Source organism: Cervus elaphus, chromosome 4, assembly GCF_910594005.1.
Source record: "Cervus elaphus chromosome 4, mCerEla1.1, whole genome shotgun sequence".
Classification (NCBI taxonomy): domain Eukaryota; kingdom Metazoa; phylum Chordata; class Mammalia; order Artiodactyla; family Cervidae; genus Cervus; species Cervus elaphus.
Genome location: NC_057818.1, coordinates 27137348 through 27158017, shown reverse-complemented (window position 1 = coordinate 27158017; position 20670 = coordinate 27137348). Strand labels below are relative to the sequence as shown.

The 20670-nt window shown below is 54.3% G+C and overlaps 1 protein-coding gene and 1 long non-coding RNA gene across 2 annotated transcripts in view; one reads left to right on the top strand and one right to left on the bottom strand.

The window, feature by feature from the left end:
* The window catches only part of MMP15 (matrix metallopeptidase 15), a 21187-nt gene extending 8624 nt beyond the window's left edge, over nucleotides 1–12563 (bottom strand). Inside the window, exons 1-2 of the mRNA XM_043898612.1 lie at nucleotides 11713–12563; nucleotides 263–411 (exon numbers count right to left, since the gene is read on the bottom strand). Coding sequence (XP_043754547.1) covers nucleotides 263–411; nucleotides 11713–11874 — 311 coding nt within the window. The 5' untranslated portion in view covers nucleotides 11875–12563. The remainder of the gene's footprint in view (nucleotides 1–262; nucleotides 412–11712) is intronic.
* Nucleotides 11084–20670, top strand: LOC122691780. Its single transcript, XR_006340505.1, has 3 exons — nucleotides 11084–11190; nucleotides 15235–15626; nucleotides 19743–20670. It is a non-coding gene; the product is annotated as an uncharacterized LOC122691780 (long non-coding RNA).

Here is a 20670-nt window from a genome sequence, read left to right as displayed (position 1 = left end):
CCCAAGCCTGTGGCAGACATCACTAATCAATCCTGTGCTCCTTGCTGCTGAGCTGAGTTTCGGCCTCAGGAGCTTTCTCAACACAAGACAGCAGCGGTCCCTCCCAACCAATGAGAGCTAGCATGGAGGATCAAACCCTTTGCCACCTCATATCTAGGCCACCCTTTCCTGGAAAACTCCACAGGCCAAGCCTTCAACAAAGCAGGCCGGAAGGAGGGCGGGTGCCAGTGGGGTCTGGGAATGACCTGACGGAAGGACTCACGCCTTGGTCTCTTCGTCCAGCACACCCGTGACGGGGATCCCGTAGAAGTGCTGCATCTCGGCCAGGGCCGAGGCCAGGATCTGGGCGGAGCGCATGGTGGACATGTGACGGCTGGGCTGGGGCAGGTAGCCGTAGAGCCGCAGCCAGTTCTGCAAAGGAGAGGCCATGGCCTGGTCAGCAGGTCCTGGCATCCTGACCTCCAAGCATGTGCGGTCTCCCTCCCACCACCTCCCACCCCCATCACCTCCCACCAGTGTGGGCTTCTGGACCACTCTCCCTGCTTCCACTTCCTGTGGTCTGTTCTCACACAAGAGCTGGAACAAAAGGCCGGGTCTGATCAGTCCTCTGCCTTGAATCCTACAAAGACTCCCCATCTCAGAGGAAAAGCTGATTCTTTCAGGAGCTACTGGGCCCCAGGTCGGCTCTCAGACCTCACTCCTATCATTCAGCCCAGCCGGGCTCCTTCTTGCCTCGGGCCTTTGCACTTGCTGTTCCTACTGCCTGGAGTGCTCTCCCCAGACCTCTGCATGGCTCACGCCCTCTCTGTCTTCAGGTCTCTGCTTCCTCCCCTTATTTGAGGGGTATTCTCCAACAAATAAAGAAAACACGCCCACCTGCTGTGCCCTGTACTCCCTCACTCCTGCTTGCCTGCCCTTATCACCATCTGATACACTGTATTTCACTTGGTTGGTTATCGTTTGTCCTCCCCCATGAGGACGGAAGCTGTGTTCATGACGATAGCCCATAGTCACCGTCTTTATCACTGCACTGGCCCCTGCAGGGGTGGGTCCCCTACCATCCAAGCAGACCACTGGGACCCCTATGGGGTTTAGAACCTCTTGAGTTCTCACCTAGTAGGAAAACCGTGGGGCTTCCCTGGTGGCTCAGGTGGTAAAGAATCAGCCTGCAATGTGGGAGACCTGGATTTGATCCCTGGGTCAGGAAGATCCCCTGGAGAAGGGAACCCACTCCAGTTTTCTTACCTGGGAAATCATGGACAGGGAAGCCTGACGGGCTACAGTCCATGGGATTGCAGAGTCGGATACAACTGAGCAACTAATACTTTCACCAGACCTTAAGCCTTCTGGAAGGGGAGCAGATGGGTTCAGGGAGTCCACCCAGGCCCAGCAGGGTGGGACTGGAGGCCTGAAGTTCAGTTTCTGCTCTGCCACTAACTCTGTTCTCTCTGGGCCTGACTTTCCTCATGTGAAAGATGGGGAGCCACAGGGTTGCTGGTGGGTGCAATGTGAGAGAGACGGCCCTGGGAAGAGCGGCTGGGACACAGTAGGGGTGCCTATCCCCTTCAGAATTTGCTTGGCTAGTCTTTTTTGATATATAAAAAAAAGATCCAAAAAATTGTATATTTATTTGGCTGTGTTGGGTCTTAATTGCCATATGTGGGATCTTCGATCTTCCTTGCGACAAGTGAGATCTTTAGTTGCAGCATGCAAACTCGGTTGCAGCATGTGGGATCTAGTTCCCTAACCAGGGATCGAACCCAGGCCCCCTGCATTGGGAGTTCAGAGTCTTAGCCACTCCACCACCAGGGAAGTCCTTGGGCAAGTCTTTTCATCCATCTATCCGTCTGTCTGTCTGTCCACCCAGCTAGCCAGCCACCCTACCAAATGTTTCTGAGTGCCCTCTCTGTGCCAGGCACCACACCAGCTGGAGGCCGTGGAGGAGGCCCTGGCTGACCTCCAGGGGCTTACAATCTCCCCGGGGAGACCCACTGCAGAGGAGAAGTTCACACCTGCGAGTCTGTGAGCAGACAGGACCACTGCAGTTGAAACCCGACGGTGGGACCCCCAGTGAGCCAAGCTGAGTGGTGCTGAGAAAGGGGACTCTGCCCTGCCCACCTCGTGCCCACAAGGCGATGAGATCATGGTGACCACTGTGGGAGGACTGCTGTGGGCCTTGGCCACACGGAAGCGTGTCCTTTGAAGCTTTCCTTGTTATCCTCAGTCTCTGAAAACCCCCAGAGTGAGGGGATCTGCTCTGAGAGGCTCTGAAAGGCAGAGGCTGCAGAGCAAGGGCCCGCGGGGCAGATGGCGGCTGGACACAGAGGCTGCTGTGGGCCGACAGCCACGTGTCAGCTGCCTGGGCCATGCCCACATCAGTCTGCCACCAGGGCCACGTCCAGTTCCTCAGGTACTGGCTCCCCTCGGTGCCACCCTGGCACCCGGCCAGGCCCCCGAAGCGGACGGGCTGCCCACACAGCCCAGCTCAGCCATGCCAGGCTGCCGCTGGAGGGAGTGGAGGCTGAGCCAAGAAGGGCAGAGTGGGGAGACGGCCAGAGGCCGAGGATGCCGAGCCTCAGCTTGGAGGGCTCGCAGGGCCCTGGGCGACAGTCACAGGACACCGAGCTGAGAAAGCACCACGGCTCTGGGGACAGAGCCTGGTCAGCCCCCTTTGTGCTCCTGTGCCTCTGTAAAGGGGGTGGTATCAGGACCTGCTTCCTCTCATGGGTTTCCAGAGGATGAAATGGGGATGTCCACAGGAGCCTTGGGCACCGTGCTGGGCAGGCAAAGTCCTCAATAAACGTATTATTAATGACAGAGGCTGGGTGGGGGTGGGGGACTGCCCTGTTGTTCCTAGAACAGCAGACTTTTGCCTCTATCGACAGGGCTGAAGGATCCAGGTTGGGACAAGTCAGCCTCAGGTGGGTGCAGGGCAGCTGGGGGAGGCTGGAGTGCCCTGCAGCAGCCCCCTCACCCCTCCAGCCCCTTCCTTCTAGCTCCCAGACCCTGGCAGTGTTCCGGGCACCCTCCATAGCCTTCTTCCCAAGCACAGAAACCTTTCCTGGGGCTCCTGTTAGGTCTGGAGAGGGGGACGTCCACCACCCTTGATGGACGCGGTTTGCCTGAAGAAGCCTGGAGAGATCTAGAAGGAGAGGTTGTGAGGCTGGCTCGCTCGCTCTGACAGTGAGAGGAATCCGGCTGGAGGTGGGGGGAGGGCCTGGGGCTGCAGCTGACAGACGAGGGCACCTCTACATCACCTATTTGCATAAGGTAAAAATATCCCGGGGAGCGCAATCACAGGCCACCAAGGGGCTGATTAGTGGTGTCTGGCGAGTGACAGGAGGGCAGGGCAGGCGGGGGAGGGTGGCTGGGGCCCTGGGGAGGGGAGGAGGGCAAAGGAGGGAGCCGGGCCTGTCTGCAGTGAAGAGGTCCAGAGCCTGGCGGGGCGGAAGGGGTAGAGGGGCCCCTTCAGTACTGGGGCAGCTTGGGGGCTGACACCAAAGGCCCAAGGGTGCCTGTGGACCCTCCATCACACTGCCAGGCACCCTTTGAGTCCCAGGGAAGCCAAGAGCTTCCACCTTGGTATCAGCCAAGCCTCCCCAGTGACAAATGTCTCTCGGCCACTGCCTGGGTAGAAAGCTGAGGCTGAGGACTGGTGATGTTGAGTGGACTAGGCTGAAATGGCCTTGGCAGAGCAGCTGAGGCCCTGGATGACAAGGCGAAGGAGCTGATGGAGATGCCTGACTGGCAAGCAATGGGCTCAGAGCGGACCAAGCACCAACCAGTCTACACCAGTCGCGGGGCTGGGGCTCCCCCCACCACCCCTGCCTCCACCAGTATCCAGGAGGAAGCTTCTCATCACCCTGCTGTTCTAAGTGCCATGAGCCCTGGGGGTGGGAGGAAAAGGGCACGGTCTGGGGAAGGCACAGATGTGTGGCAGGTACTGCCCTGACTCCAGTCTCCTGAGGGGCCCTGCAGCCACATGACAAAAATGGGGAGCAACTCCCAAAGTCACGACAGACCCCTGGTCTCAAGGTGGGGGAGAGGCTTGCTCAGGCCCCTGCTGCTCCTAGCGGTATAAACACGGCCCCCCGCCCCCTTCCATCAGGACTCCTTTTCCTGTCATCTGCGTCTCACAGGTGGGATGAACCCAGCAGTGAAGTTCTGTTTCTCACAAGGGGAAACTGAGGCTCAGGCAGGTCCATAAACAGCAGAGTAGGGAGACCCCGTCCGTGAGGACCACTGCCCAGTGGGAGGCAGGGAAGTGTTCTACAGGGAGAGCCCGAGGCCCCCTCCTGCCTCCTGCAGCCCAGGGAGGGAGGTTGTTGTCAAAGAATCGCCCCCACTAACCCGCTCTTTCAGTCATTTCTTTCTCCAGCTCCAGACCCCGCCCCATAAGTATGGACAGAAGCTTCAGGAGAGTGGCTGGCCCCAGGCAAGGAGATGTAGAGCCATCAAGAGTCTGGGGATGGGGGTATTCCTGACCCCCTGGCCCTATAGGAGAGGCCATAAATATAGCAGCCGGGGGCTGAGAATCTGCTAGAGCCAGGCTGTCAATTCTCATCACCCCATTCAATGCTCACAAGTAGCCCATCCCCATTACACAGACTGCAAGGTTCAGAGAGGGTGCCCGGCTCACCCAGGGTCACACAGCTGGTCTGTGGGTAGAACTGGAGCCCGGAGGCAGCACTGTCGGCTCCTCTTGGCCTGAGGCTGGGGATGCTGGGCTCTGGCCCATCTGGGGAATCGTGCCCAGCACAGTGCTGGGGAGGGCACTGGGGGAGGGAGTCTAATCCTCCCCACCATGGGCGTCTGGATCTGGGCACTAGGCCACATCAGCAGGGCTGCTCCCCAGGACTGCTGAGACCTCGCCAAGGCAGGCCCTCCCCCATCCTGAGGGCGTGTCTGGGAAGGAGCCACCAGATCAATAATGTGCATTAAGCAGTCGCGGGGGTAGGGGCAAGCCTCAGCTGCCCCACAGCCAGCTCCTCCAGGCTCAGATCAGTGGAGCCCCCTCCCACCCGGCCTTATCAGACCCCACACGATAAGAGCGATCTCTCCTGGCTCAGCTCTGGGCTTCTGTCACCCCGCTTTCTCTGCAGGCCAGGCAGACCCTGGCAGGATTGCCCAGACAGGCACAAAAGGCGTCTTGTCAGGCCCGTCAGCAATGGACACAGACCTTTCATGGTGTCCTGGGACCAGTTATGGGGGCCCCAAGCCAGGCCACCCTGTCCTTGGTGGACCATTTACTTCCTTTAGAGGCAGCAAGGTTTATATTCAAGTGGTTTGAGAACACATTTGCTTTTCTGGGGCTCAAATCTAACCCCTCAAGATGGGACAGCTGTAGGTGGGGATGGGGCTCCAGGTGGTAGGGAAAGCGGGTGGGGTGGGGCTGTCTGACCAGGGAAACAGGAAGGAAGGGGACGCCACTTCTTTACCCCGGGGCCACCCCCGCACTCCTTAACCTGGAGAAACAACAGCCAGGTCCTTTGGCCAGTGGGCGGGCAGGGGTGGGGTGAAGGACCCAGTTGGCTGGCGGTTCCGGGCTGGCTGAGGGCCAGGCCTGGGCCGTCCACCTGGAAACCCCCCTGTAGGTGTGGTCTTCTCAGTGGGCCTGGCCCGTGTGGCTGGACAGGTGGGGGTAGGGCTCCAGGCTCACGTGGCTGAGGGCGGCCCTGGCCCCACCCCATCCCCTCCTTCCCACCTGGCTCTGGCCCAGCAGGCTCCAGTCTGGCCAGGGAGCTTCCAAAAAATGACACCCTGGGCTCTGACCTGCAGCCTTTCACCCAGCCGGGAGCTGGGAGCTCAGGCTCCAAGCCACACTGACCGGCTCTGCTACCATCCAGGCTGCGGGATCAAGGGTGATTTCTCTCATAGTCTCCACTTCCTCTTCTGTATAGTGGGGTCACGACTGCACCTAAACTTACAGAGCTAATTCAGGATTAAATGTGAAAATCTTACAGAACACCTGTAGGCCCTGGCCAGGATGGAATCAAGTACGTTGCAGGTGCTCAAAAGTAACACCTGGTCCTCCCCTGGGCACCGTGTGAGGGACACTGTGTGGAGCATTGGCTATTTCATATACAAACACACTGAACTTCCCCAATAACACCATCCAGTAGATACTACTAGTAGTCTCATTTTGGAGACAAGGAAACAGGCTGTCTGTCTTAGTTGCTAAGTCCGACTCTGCGACCCCATGGACTGCAGTACATGACATCAGGCCTCCCTGTCCTTCACTATCTCCCGGAGTTCACTCAGACTCATGTCCATTGAGTCAGTGATGCCAAGGAACCATCTCTAACCATGTTACCTCGCTGAGGCTCAGATGGGGCCAGTGATTTGCCCAAGGGGCCAGTGATTTGCCCAACAGCAAATGCCATTTGCTTCTCACTGTATTTTGCCACCATTTTGTAAGCACTTCCTATGTACCAGGCGCCATGCTCAAGTACAGTGGACATGATGTTGGGCTCTCACCCCTGGGGGGTGGGGGTGGTCAGTAGCTTCTGGGAGGACAAGGTGGTGTCCAAGGCTCAAGGGTTAGTCCTGGAGAGCAGCTCCAAACCTTGCTCTCCAGCCTCCAGGGCCATGGGGGCATCTCTGAGGGCTGGCTAATGGCTGGGACCCAGGGTCTGTCTGTCCAGATCCCAGAGGTTGAGTTGGGTGTACGTGTTCATTGTCTGCTGATCCCATGAGGGAAACGGGAGCTGGTGAGAGGCGTTCCTTTTTGTCTCTCTGATTCAGGCCCACGTTGTACATCTCTGCTGTTTTTGCCCAAAAAACAGCTGCAAAAATCCGTGCTACTCCCCTAAGCACTCAGGCATCCCTAAAACCACGGTCCTGCTGGGGAATGGCCTCATGTGAGCCTAACTCAGTCGAGGCTTGTCCAGTCAGAAAGCGCCTACTGTGTGCCTCAGGCCTGGAGTATTCAGCAGCTGACAGGGTGCCAGGTCCTCACCTTCATCTGCGGACTCCTGGGGCCCTCTGTGAGATGGAGGAAGCTCTAAGCAGAGAGCCCTGAGCCGTCTCTGCTTCTGCTGACCCAGAGAACACTTCTCCATGCCCAAGGCAGAGCTGGCCACCGGGCTTGGCCCTTGCCTGAGGAGCCAGCTGTGTGAACTACATAAATCTTGGGACGATACTGAAGGTGCCAACTGCCTTAGTCCATCCTGGCTGCCATAATAAAAATATCATAAGCTGGGTGGCTCATAACAACATTTATTTTTCCCAGTTCTGGAAGTAAGAAATTCAAGTTCAGAGCGACAGCAGGCTTAGGTCTGGCTGCTAACTTCTTGCTGTGTGTGGAAGGGCAAGGGAGATTTCTCCAGCAGTTTTTGTATTTTACCTTCTTACATCTCAGTTGCACTGCGAGGCATGTGGAATCTTAGTCAACTGTTGCTTAGTTACGTCATGTTCGATTCTTTTGCAACCCCATGGGTTGTAGCCCACCACATTCCTCTGTCCATGAAATTCTCCAGGCAAGAATACTGGAGTGGGTTTGGGTTGCCATTTCCTTCTCCAGGGGATCTTCTCGACCCAGGGATTGAACCCGCATCTCCTGCATTGGCAGGTGGATTCTTTATCACTGAGCCACCAGGGAAGCTTAGTTTCCTGACCAGGGATCAAACCCATGCCCTCTGCATTGGAAGCCTGGAGTCTTAACCAGTAGAACACCAGGGAAGTCCCTCGGACAGTTTTTATAACACTAATCCCACCCAAGAGGGCTCTGCCCTCATGACCTAATCACTTCATAGAGGCCCCCACCTCCAAATATCATCATCTTGGGGAAGTTAGGTTTCAACATATTATTTGAGGCCGGTGAGGGGTAGGTGGAGGGAGGGGAGGGGCTTCACTTAGTCTATAGCAACAACTTTAATCAGAGGTGGGAAGCTGCAGCCATCACAACGACCACCACAGCTGAGCTGGCATCAGGCAGAAGTCAAACTGTCAGCTGGGCAGAGGGGTCCATGGCAGGGAACACCTGGAGGGCATGGAGGGGGGGCCAGAACCCAGTGCTTGGCGGGGAGAGGTTTATCCTTGCCGGGCAGTCTTGCTATTCTGAGTTGGTATTAGAGAATGTGGGCAGTATTGTAAGGGATTTTGGAGGAAGTATTTGGAGGGATTCTGGGGGAAGTCTTCTTTCAGCGGGGAGGGGTGTCTGGGTGTGTTTCTAGGTTATTTCCTCCCCACTCTCCTTGGATGCAAACGAAGCAGTCTGCGTCCAGGGGTCAGAGCAGGCAAGTCTGTGACGCAGACACGGAGCACATGCAGGGCTGTTCTCTGCAAGGAGGCAGCAGACTGACTGGACCCCAGGGCAGCCCAAACACAGGGCCCTGGAGAAGGACTTGGCATAAAGGGCGTGGCCCAATGAGATCCTGAGTTCCTGGCAGCACTCATCAGCCCAGTTCTCCCTGGGTTTTGAAACAAGAATGGAGAAGAGTGGCTTGCTACTGATAAGAGCACAGAAAGAAAAGAAGATTCAGCTTCTGTAGGTTCTCAAATACAAGGCCCTCACACTATCACACCTCTTCTCCTTGAGGGTGGGCATGGGGGGCCCCCTGCAGCTTCTGCTCCACAGTTAGGACAGGGCACTAATATGGGCACACCCAGGGGGCCCCAGGGGCCAGCATGGAAGTGTGGACAGAGACTGGAACACCAGAAGCCTGAAGGTCAAAGGCAGAATTCGAGCTGACCCCTACCCTCCTTTGTCTGCTCTCCTCCTCAGCTGCTGGGTAAGGGCAAGGAAGATACCCAGGAGTCTGCTCCGGGAAAGTGGGTGTGCCCATGTTTTAGTGGCAGGGGCACCACACCTGTGAACTCTGGCAGCCTGAGTCACCTCCCCGGGGCAGAGCAGGAGGGCTGAGGGCCTAGAGATGTGTCTGGGGAGGAGGAGGGGGTGGGGAGAGACCAAAGCTTCTCTGATGAAAAGCCAAAGGCACTTAAGTGGACTAAGTGCTGGAGCCAGAGATAGGAGGACAGAAAGGGGGGCCTGGATTCTCAGGCCGAGGAGGTCAGGAGCTGCAGGTAGCACCTCAGTCAGGCAGGGAGGGCCTGGATTATGCAGAAAGGCTGCAGACTGGGGCTGGACAGCCAGGGAGGGAGTGGGACAGGGCAGAGTGGCTCAGCTGTGGCTTCCCCAAGAAAGACAGCCCTCTCCAGGCTGGGGACTGGCAGGTTGCAGGTGTATACTGCCTGATTCCTTAGCCTGATGAAACTCTGCCCTGGGAGGGAGGGACAGAGGGGTTGGCCTTGACTCAGCTGCTCAGACAGTCCTAGCCGTGACCTGAACCAATGTCTGGAGCTGTGGTCAAGGACCAAAGCCCTTCTCCAAGGGATGGAGACTCTGGACACAGGGTGTAGCCAGGCCCATGAATCTCTGAAGCTGGTCCTTGGATAGCCTGGACTTGGCACAGTTTTTCTATAGCCTCGGGGCAAATGGGCTGGCTGTGGGCCCAGATCTGGCCAGACTTGATGGGACCCTAAGAAGCAACAGCCTGTACCCGAAACCCAACTCTAGAATCTGAGTTAGCCCACTCGTCTTGAGTCCCCCATCTCCCTTGGCTTCCAGCATTCAAGGGTCCCCTGTACTTTCCAGAGTTTCTTCCTGCAATAGCCCAACCCAAGTTTCCCCTGAGGAGAGGGGCTGCAGGTCAGTCAATCCCTAGTCAGTGCCACACTGGTGTAGGGCCATGGTCTGTGCCCCCAGTGCAGACCCTGAAAGGTGAAAGGTGTTAGTCGCTCAGTTGTGCCCCACTCTTTGCAACCCCATGGACTGTAGCCTGCAAGGCTCCTCTGTCCACGGAATTCTCCAGGCAAGAATACTGGAGTGGGTTGCCATTCTCTTCTCCTGGGGATCTTCCCGACCCAGGGATTGAACCAGGGTCTCTGGCATTGCAGGTGGATTCCTTACCATCAAAGCCCCCAGGGAAGCCCCCAGTGTAGACCCTGGGCAGCAGGTACTCACTCAGCTGGGAGAAGACGGGGTGATGGAGGAGCAGAAGCAAAGCAGAGAACAAAGACCCTCGGACCACACGTCCCAGTGCCCCAGCTCCTATCCATCTAAGATGCCAAATCACAATACCTAGCTACCAAATCCCAGTTTGGTCCCTGATTGCTTTCTGTTCAGAGATGCCATTTCTAAGTAGATTATAAACTCCTGGGGGGTGGGTCTGTGACTTGCAATTCTTTGGTATTCCACTCCAGAGAGTGGCAGGTGGGTGCAAATGGCACTCTCTGGCCAGTACCTGGAGGCAGGCTGAGGGCCATTTCCCACCAGCAGGAGTCTTCAAATAAGCCCCTGCCTGTCTGCCTGTCTGAATCAGGGGCGGGGTGGTGGAGCTGGACTGGGCATGGCCTGGGCTCCCGGCTCTGCCTCCTGCCAGGGCCTGGCTCCCTGCTGCTTTCCCTGGCCAGGCCAAAGAGGGAGGGCAGAGCAGGTGGGGAACTGGCTGGGAGGTGTAACTTGAGCTGGGAGGAATTCCCTGCCCTTCCTCCGAGCTTTTATTAAAGTAGGGCGGGGAAGGGCAAGCTTCTATCGGAAAAAACTCCCAGGCAGCCGGGGAGGTGGGGAAGCCGCGGGGCAGGGCGGGTTGGAGGGGGGTGCGGTGCTGGGAGGGAGCACCGGCCTGGCTGCAAATAGAAACGGCACTCAGGCCCGTAACCCTGGCTGCGGGAGGCTCCAGGCTGGCCCAAGGGCACCGAGGCCCAAGCCTACCAGGGACGTGCAGAGAAGGGTGTCTCTTCCACCAGGCACCCAAACCTCACCTCTTCTCTGGGGCAGGAAGCAGCGTTTTAGGTGTCGGAGAAAAAACATCTTCGCTTTTGCTCTGACTCAGTGGAGCTAGTGCCCCTCACTGTCCCTAGTCCGGAGGACAGCGTTCGGCGACCCCGTGGAGCCGGGGGCGCTGGCTGGACTCAGCTCTACGCCAGGAGGCCCCGCCTAATCATACATTATACACTGGACCGATCCAGAGATGAGTCCCCAGAGGGACGTCAGGCGGGCTCCTGGTGAAAAGATGTTCGGAGTCCACCCTCCTAGACCCGGGCCTTGGCCGTAGGGGCGCCGGTGGAGGAAGCGCCGGGTGAGATCCGGTTTCCCTCTTGATCCCATCTGGCGGTGGCACGACTTGCGCGCAAGAGTCCGAGAAAGTCGCCAAAGCGCCCCCTCAACCCTAATCGGCTGCCTCGGAGGTTCGCACCCCTTCCCCCTACCCCAGCGCGCCGCACGCGCCTCAGTGTCACCAAACTCTTAGGCGGGAGCGCTGCTGCTGTGCTCAAGGTCCCCACCCCCACCCCGGTCCCCAGAGCAGCCCCCTCTCGGTTAGCAAAGAACGTCACCGCGCGTCTGCAGGGCTCTCGAGGAATCGGGCGTCCAGAAGGGAAGGGAGAGGAGCAGGGGCTGGGGGCCGCAGAAGCAGCTCCCGGGAGGCGGGTTGTGAAGGATCAGTGTCCAGGACAGGGCTGGAGGAGTAGAGAGTGGGCTCAAGCCCTACACCCTCCAGGGTTTGTGAAGAGGTGCACCGCCAAGGGCCAGCTGGAGAGGGTCAGTTGGCTCGGTCCCCTTCTTCCCCGCCCCCAACTCCGGGACAGGGGCTCATCTCTGCGCGCTTCCCCTCCACGCTCCAAGCTGCGGGCGTGGCTTCCTCCCCACCCTCAAGTCCCCCAGCCTCAAGTTCTCCAACCCCCGGCAAAGCGGCTGGCGAGGGTCCTTACCTCGGCATTGACTTCGGCGTCCTCCGCCGCTGCGCCGCGGCCCAGGCAGCTCAGAAGCACCAGCAGCAGCGGCAGCAGTTGCGGCCGCGCAGCCGCCTCCCGGCCGCCAAGGAGACAGCCCGCCCAGCCCGGCCGTCCGGGCGCGCTCCGGTCGCTGCCCATGCCCGCGGGGCTCGCCCGCTTGCGGGCGCCGGGTCCCCGCACGCGGCTCGGAACTTGCGACGCTCCCTGGCTCCCCGCCCGAGCCTCGGCAAATTCCCACGGCCGAGGAGAAGCGGGCCGGGCAGGTCCGGGCGCGCGGAGCCGGCCCACTAGGGAGAGGGCGGGCCGGAGCCGCCCGCCGCGGAGTCCTGCAGCCTCGGCGCCCGGGGCCCGGCGGAGAGCAAGCGCAACTCCGGAGCCTTTGTCTGCCTCAGCGCTCCGGCCGCCCGATCCCGCGGCGTGCCCTGCGCGCCCAGCTCCTTCTGTCCATGTTGGGGGGCAGGCGCTGCCGGGAGCGCGCGCCTCCCGCCGGTGAACCCTGCTCGCCCCGCGTCCGACCCGGCCCGGTTCCCCGGGCAGCCTAAGAATGAGGCGCAGGGCGCGGGTCGGAGCGAGTGAGCTAGCCAGGGAGCCGGCGCCCGAGGTTCCCGGCGAATTCCGCGCAGCTCCCGGCGCTCCCGGCCCTCCTCCCCTCGATCCCCTACCGCCGCTCTTAAAGGGCCAGCGCTCCAGTGGCGGACGGGCCCGGGCGGGGGCCGGGGGCGGTACCTCAGCCCGAGGTTTCCAGGTAGCAGGTGCCGGCGGTGGAGCGGGACCGGCGGCCCCTTTTACTCTTCCGGGACGGCGGGAATCCTCTCCAGCCCGCCCCCGCCACTCCCATCCTTGCTTTGGGGGAGCCCGACTGACCGCCCCCCAAAGCGGCCCGCCCCACAGAGGGAGGGGCAAGGAGGAAAGAAGATGCCTCTTTCTCCCGCCTACTGTGTGGGTGGGGATAAACTGAGGCAGAGAGGTCAGGAAGCTGGGCCTTGGAAGGGGATCCAAGTATCTGGTCTTAGGCTGGAAAAAAAAAAAAAGATAAAACCCAGAGACTGGTTGGCCTAAGGCCTCTTTTCAAAAGCCTCGGGGTATCTGGCCCTTTCAGGACTCTTCTCAGTTGCCCAGTGAGGCGTTGGGTACCTTGGATGCCCTGCGACAGAGATGAGGTTGCCGTCCTGGGTGGCTACAAACGTGCAGCATGGAGATGGGCGAGTTACTTAACTTTTCTGAACCGCCAAGTCGTTATCTGGAACGCAGGGAGAAGGGCTGGGGTGGGCAGTTAAGATATGCTTCCGGCTCCAGGCCTAGCACACGTTGGGTGTCCAGGCAAAAAACATTATTTTGTACAGACTAAATGAGACAGTGCAGCCCCACAGGGTGCTGGGCGGGTGGGCAAAACTGCCCGCAGAGCGGACTTCAAAGTGCAGGTCCCTGGTGGCTCAGATGGTAACGAATCTGCCTGCAATGTGGGAGACCCAGGCTCGATGCCTGGGTAGGGAAGATCCCCTGGAGAAGGGCATGGCAACCCACTCCAGAACTCCTGCCTGGAGAATTCCAGGGACACAGGAGCCTGGCGGGCTACAGTCCATGGGATTACAAAGACTGAATGACTTTCACTTACTTCTATTCCAAGATCGATCTAAGGATCTGGTTGGTTTGGCTGCTGAAGGCTAGAGGTGGGAGGCCTGGTGTGGAAGGTTCACAAAGGTAACCTTCCAGACCGAACCTTCCAGACCAAGGGAAGTCCTGACCAGACGGACTGGCGTCAGGTCAGGAGGTGATGTCGCCTGCGGGAGGGCAGTAGGGAGGAGGCCTTGCAGGAGCCGCCTCTCAGCCCCGGAAATGGGAGCTTTACCTGAGGGCAGGTTTCGGTAGAGTAAGCCCTCTGGGTTGCCGGCAGGCCTCCCAACCTGGAAATCCGCAGAGATCTGGCAGGGCTTCAGAAAAGCCCTGTTCACTGACCTGCCAGGTGAAGACAAAGAGCACTGTTTTTTTTTGTTTTTTTTTAATGACGTTCTTTTCACTTCAGATTGGATTGGGAGGGGTTAATCTTTTTTTTTTAATTTATTTTTTGGGTTGCACTGGGGCATCCTTGTTGCTTGGCTTTCTCTATATTTTGCGAGGGGAGTGGGGAGGGGGTTGGGGGCTACTCTCCAGTTTTGGTGCACAGGCTTCGCATTGCAGTGGCTTCTGTTATTGCAGAGCACAGGTTCTAGGTGCATGGGCTTCAGTAGTTGCAGCAGGGCTCAGTAGTTGTGGCTCCTGGGCCTTGAGCATGCAGGCTTCAGTTGTTGCAGCACTCAGGGTCAGTAGTTGTGGCAGACTGGCTTAGTTGCTATGCAGTGTCAACTTAAAAAATAATCACAGCCTGAAAGTTGAGAGTTATGTTTTATTTGGGGGGAATTTTTAGGACTTAAAGCCTGGGAGACAGCGTCTCAAGTGACCCTGAGAGAACAGGTCTGAGGAGGGAGGTGGTGTGAGGGTGTGTGTGTGTGGGGGGGGGGGGGAGATCAGGTTATATAGAAGTTTGCAACAGGGCAGGTGGTCTGACCATCTAAAGATTATTGTTAATTAAGTCAAACCAGATATTTCAACTTAAGGAATTTAGCACTTTTCTCTGTAGGGGAGGATGTAAGAGTCTAGGGTCACTGAAATCTTTCCTTTCAGATGCATCTCAGCTATCTGGGAGTCAATATCCTTAATTCCTCAAGGCTCACCATAGGGAGTGACTGCAGCCTAAGGGCTGCCAGATTATAGGTACTGTTCTTCCTGGGTGCCCTTGTAGCTCAGAAATTAACATTTGGAGGCACAGAATCGCTGATGGCTGGGACATCCTTGTTTACTGATATGGCAGGGAAATACTCCATTTCTCAGCAGCATGTGAAATCTTTCCGGACCAGGGATTGAACCCATGTTTCCTGCATTGGCAGGTGGATTCTTATCCGTTGCATTACCAGGGAAGTCCAGAAAAGAGCACTGTTAAAGACAACAGGCAGAAGTTAAAATGGCCAAGATAGATTTTATTTAAAAAAAAAAAAAGATTGCAATAGAGACTTGGATATAGAACTGGGCCTGATTCAAAATACAACCAGAACAAGTGGGGATTTACTGCCAAGGAGCAAGTGGCGGGGTGGGGCAGCTTTGGTGGATGGAAAATTACTAAGAAGAGTTATCAAGTCTTCGGGGGCCATTCTGGCTGAAGGTAGGTGAGGGTGATCACATATCCTCAGGGTAGAGTGGGGATGCTGAGTTTGATCAGGTGTCAAGGGTAGGGTATTCAGGTAAACTGACTTAGCAAGATTCTTGCTAAAACTGGATTCAAGTACAGGGATGGGCCTTGATGGGGGGAATAGTCAAAGGAGCCTGACTAAGCAGAGAGTTGGGTTAAGCAGAGAGTCTTTGTCAGTTCCCCCTCTTGTTCAAGGGAAGGAGAGGCATTCTTCTTTCCTCTGATCAATATATTAATACATTCATTTCTCATTTGGTTGCTTTTTACTCATTTAGAACCAGCTGAATCATCTGTTGAGACATGATGAGGGTTGATAATTGCTGTGCTGTGAGATCCAGGCATTTGATGAGAGGAATACCTTGAAGATAAGTAGAAAGATGAAGACTAGAGGCCGAATTGGTCCTGTGCCCAACTTCGTAGACCTTCAGGGATCCTCCAGAAGAAGTCCCCAGACCTGTTGTCCTTCCTCCGTGGGTGGTGATGGAAGTGATGCATGCACTTCTTCATTCATGTCTCGAACCTTCCTGGTTAAGGCAGAGATTTCATGTAGATTGCCAAGGACAACGATGCAGCAGTTGCTTCTGACCACTGTGCACATGCCACCTTCTTGGGTCATATCAAGGCTGATGCAGTTATGGAGAACAGCGTGCTGGGTTTCTCATCCTTGGTGAGTCACTGATTTGAGGCCAGTGGAGATGTTATCTGAGGACAAGTTGAATTGCTTCAGCAACGAGCAGGTTCTGTTGTTGAGTCTAACCTCTTGAGCCAGATGATAGATTCCTGAGAATGGTACCCAAAAGGTGGCAAACCTTTGCTCCCAAATAGTACTGAGGTCGTGGATGGAATGAATGTAGGCCCAATTCTATAACTTTTTTTCTAAATTGCTCCCCAGGAACCAAGATCATCTACAAGGGTATCTGTAGATGGTGATGTAGATGATGTCTGGAATACCTTTTGTTCCTATAGTGGGAGGAAATGAAACTGAAGGAATGATGACTGTTTTAGAGATAGTTTAAGAGAGGAAGGAGATGGTGAGAAATAGAGTAAGATGAGGGGATGGGTGAGATTGTCAAGGTGACAGTATCTGGCCCAGATGGAAGGTAACAGCCAATAAGCATGGGTTCCATGGACAAAATAAGAATCATCTGGAGTTAGGTAGGGGCTATAGAGATAGTTATCTGATGGCTGAAGGTAACCAAAGGATGCTAAATTTGGGTGGGGAAAGGGTTTGTTTGAAGGTTGTCCTCCTGTGGTTGATCTGGGTCTCAGCAAATAGTCTGGGAGGGGCAATGGGATCATTTACACTTGTATGAGGGATGTGCAGAGTTCCTGTAGTGGCTTGGGGGTTTTATGTTGTACAGTATATCCTTGCAGCTTATTTGATAGCTAATAGTGTGTACCCCTACCTGTATATTGCCCTTCCCCCTTTCCTCTCCCCCTGCCCCATAACCACTAATTTGTTCTCTTTATCTGTGAATTTGCATCCTTTTTGTTATATCACCAGTTTGTTGTATTTTTTTTAGATTTCACATGTGAGTGATATACAGTGTTTGTCTTTGTCTGATTTATTTCGCTTAGCGTAATACCCTCCAAATCCATCCATGTTGCTGAAATAGCAAAATTTCATCCTTTCTTATGGCCTAGTGGCATTCTATTAAATATATATATCACATTTTCTTTATCCATTCATCAGTTGATAGACATCTAGGTTGCTTCCCTATCTTTGGCTATTGTAAAAAAAATGCTGCTGTGAACGTTGGGGTGCACATATCTTTTCAAATAAGTATTTTTTTTCAGGTATATATACCCAGGAGTGGAATTGCTGGGTCATATGGTAGTTCTATTTTTAGACTTTTGAGAAACCTCCATTCCATTTTTCATAATGGCTGTACCAATTTCCATTTCCCCTACAGTGTGCAAGCGTTCCCTTTTCTCTGCATCCTTGCCAACATTTGTTCCCGGTGTTCTTTCTGATGACAGTCATTCTGACCAGTGTGTGGTGATACCTCCTTGTGGTTTTCTCACCTTTTTTTTCTTTTTGGCTGTGTCACATGGCTTGTGGGATCATAGCTCCCTGATCAGTAGTTGTACCCAGGCCCTGGCAGTGAAAGTGCTGAGTCCTAACCACTGAACCATCGGGGAACTCCTACCTTGTTTTTTTCATTGTCTGTTAAAAATTTATTTTTGGCCATGCTGGGTCTTCGTTGCTGCTCAGACTTTTCTAGAGTTGCGGTGCGTGGGCTTCTCACTGTAGTGGCTTCTCTTGTTGCAGAGCACGGGCTCTCAGCACATGGACTTCAGCACTTGCGACACAGCGGCTCATTAGTTGCGGCTTGCAGGCTCTAGAATGCGGGCTCAGTAGTTGTGGATCGTGGGCTTAATTGCCCTTGGCATGTGGAATCTTCCCAGACCAGGGATGGAACTTGTGTCCCTTGCATTGGGCAGGTGGATTCTTGTCCACTGGACCACCAGGGAAGTCCTTTTCATTGTGATTTTGGTTTACATTTCCCTGATGATTAGCAATACTGAGCATCTTTTCATGTGTCTATTGGCCATCTGCCTTTCCTCTTTGGAAGAAATATCTATTCAGTTCTTCTGTCCACTAAAAAAGAAATCAGGTTGTGTTTTCACTTTATTTTATTTTTTTCATTTATTTTTATTAGTTGGAGGTTAGTTACTTTACAATATTGCCATTTCCTTCTGCAGGGGATCTTCCCGACCCAGGGATCGAACCCAGGTCTCCCACATTGCAGGCAGATGCTTTAACCTCTGAGCCACCAGGGAATCCCTGTTTGTGTTTTTGATGTTGAGTTATATGAGCTGCTTATATGTGACTCTTGTATTTCTTTAGTTATGAAACACAACTCTAGTGTTGAACACCCAGTGATTTGACAGCAGTGTTAGCGATGAGTAAAATGGTGTAATAATCCTGAGACTTCTAGGCTCGAGATTGGTTTTTTTGACAGTGGCATTTCTAGAAGACTAGACTACTTATTGTAGTCACGTGAAGGATAATCAGGAAGTTCTGAAGGGAAGGCAGTCAACGGAACCTTGACTTGTTGATTTAGGATCAAGTGTGTTTTGTTGATTCTTGACAGTATCTAAGGATGTCACATTGAATAAAGCTAGAATCTTCCACTAGTCAAGATGAATAAGGCGTCCCCAAAGCCTTCCTGTGATTGTTTCGTAAGGGGATAGCCTGGGACTTCCCTGGTGGTCCAGTGGCCAGGACTCTGTGCTCCCAGTGAAGGGGGCCTGGGTTCAATCTCTGGTCAGGAAACTAGATCCCACATGCCTCACAGCTAAGGATCCCACATGCCACAACTGAAAGATATTGCTGCAACTCAAGAAACCACGTGTTGTAACTGAGTCCCGGCACCATTGAATAAATAAATAATTAAAAATAATAAATATTTTTTTAAAAAAGGGAGATAGCCTGCCTGAAGATAGGGGTGACGATGTGAGAGTCCTGAGAACAAGGGACAGGGCTTGTGCCCGAGTAAGCCCAGTCCTTTGGACAGTGGGGCCAGTCTGCCTTGAGGATGGTATTTCTATGCTCTTTCTGTGGCACTCAATGGCTGAGGATGCTAAGGACAGTGGAGTCTCTGACTATTGTGTTGCCTTTTCCATTCTCTGTATAATTTTACCAGTGAAATGTGATCCCCTGTTGCTAGAGATGGTAGACGGGATGCCACAGGTAGGGAAGATTTGTTGCAGGAACCCTTTGGCAACTGATGTTGCTGAGGCATTTGGGCAGGGGAAAGCCTCTTCCCATTTAGAAAACAGGCAGACAGTGGTGGGAACACACTGGTAGCCTCGTGCTTTTGGTAACTGGATAAAATCTACTTCCCGGTAAAGAAAGGCCTGAGGGGGAGCTGCCTCCCTTCTTGCCCCACTTTTACTTATATTTCTGGCAATTGAGGCAAGTGAACTGCTTGAGCCAAATAAAAGCCAAACGGTCCAAACTACTTTTTACCTAATATATCCTGCATCCTGTCCTTTCTGTATGAGTCATGTTGTGTAAACCACATGCAATGACTCGAGAGAGATATTAATACTTAAGGGATATGAAGCAGACATCTTGGTGATTCCAAAGTCCATCTGAATGGCTTGAACAGACAGCTTTTTTCCCATCCAAATTCTTTCTGAGTCTGAAGCTGTTATCTGGGCCACGTGGACCTCTTTTATGATTTTCTTAGGAGTCATTCTTTTTTAAAAGCTAATTAATTTGGCTGCGCTGGGTCTGACTTGCAGCAGGAGGGATCTTCAATTTTTGTTGCGACATGCAGGATCGCTTGTGGCATGTGGAATCTAGTTACCCAACCAGGGATCGAACCCAGACCCCCTGCGTTGGGAGCATGGAGTCTTAGCCACAGGACCACCAGGGAAGTCCCAGGAGGCCTTCTAAATTAGTGCTGTTCCTTGAGGGAAGGTGAATAATCCCCCTGGGGTCTAGGGCCTCAAAGAGGGATGCAGGGGGCACCAATCCAAAGCATGGAAACTGCTTAGATTTTTTTGGTGGTTGGGGAAGATGCTGCTAATTTATTGTATTTATTGTACTTTATCTGGATTTTTGTATGCTATGTCTTTCAGTTTTAACTGTCATGATCTGCTGGGGTAACAACAATACCTTTAGAAGTTCTGCTATTTGGGGCCCATTTTTAACTGGGGTACCAGCTACTGTCATGAATCTTCTGTTTCTAGCATATGCCAAAATCAAACACTAACCCAAGTTGTAGTGGTTATCAGCATAGATGTTAACCTTCATTCCTTCTGCTCTTAGGCAAGCCCAGGTAAGAGCAATTAACTCAGCTATGTGGGCTGAACTGATGTTTGGCAAGCCTCGATATTCTAGCGGTTTATGTTGATCAGTGATGGCCTGTGCAGCCTGGAAGGCCTCATCTTCCTTCCAGAGGTAAGAGCCACTGACCTGAAGAGTGAGGTCAACTTGGGGGAGGGGCTTTTCTGATAAATCTAGCCTAGGACAGAACAATGATCTAGTGTTAATGACACAATCCATCAGTGGATAAAGGAAGCAAGAGAGCAGGGTTAAGGCTTTGACTTGGATGTATACTAACGGGAGAAGAGAGAGTAGTAGGGAGAGAGTAGCTTTCATGAGAGCTAAGTCAAGAAGAAGAAAAGTACTGTGTATTTTCATTAGGGGACAGGGTCTGTGGAGCACAGGGGACATATTTATCAGGCAGATGACCTAATACTAAATCGGGGGTAGCTCAGACAAGTGTGGTGGTTGTAGCCATGGCTCACAGGCATGGGGGCTATGCCGTAGCTGCTGGGTCAAAGGTCAAACTATAATATCCCAGAGGTCTTGGGTGTCCATTACACTTCTAGGATAACACTCTGAGGGCATGACCCTCTCATTTATGCACAGACAAGAGGCAGGGAGTCCTTGGAAAGTTCACGGGTGGGAAGTGAAAGCAGAGAGCCCTTAAGGTTCTTGGAAAGCATCTTTGGAAAGGGGGTTCTGAACTACTGGGACTGGGGGTGCCTCCCAGTCATGGAATAGAGGGGTGAGGCAATCATAGAGAAATTACGGGATTTCCCTGGTAGTCCAGTGGTTAAGAATCCGCCTGCCAATGCGGGGGACAGAGGGTCGATCCCTGGTCCGGAGAGAGGCCACATGCCTCGGAACAACTAAGTGCGCTGCAACTGCTGAAGCCTGCTTGTCCTGCAGCCTGTGCTCTGCCACAAGA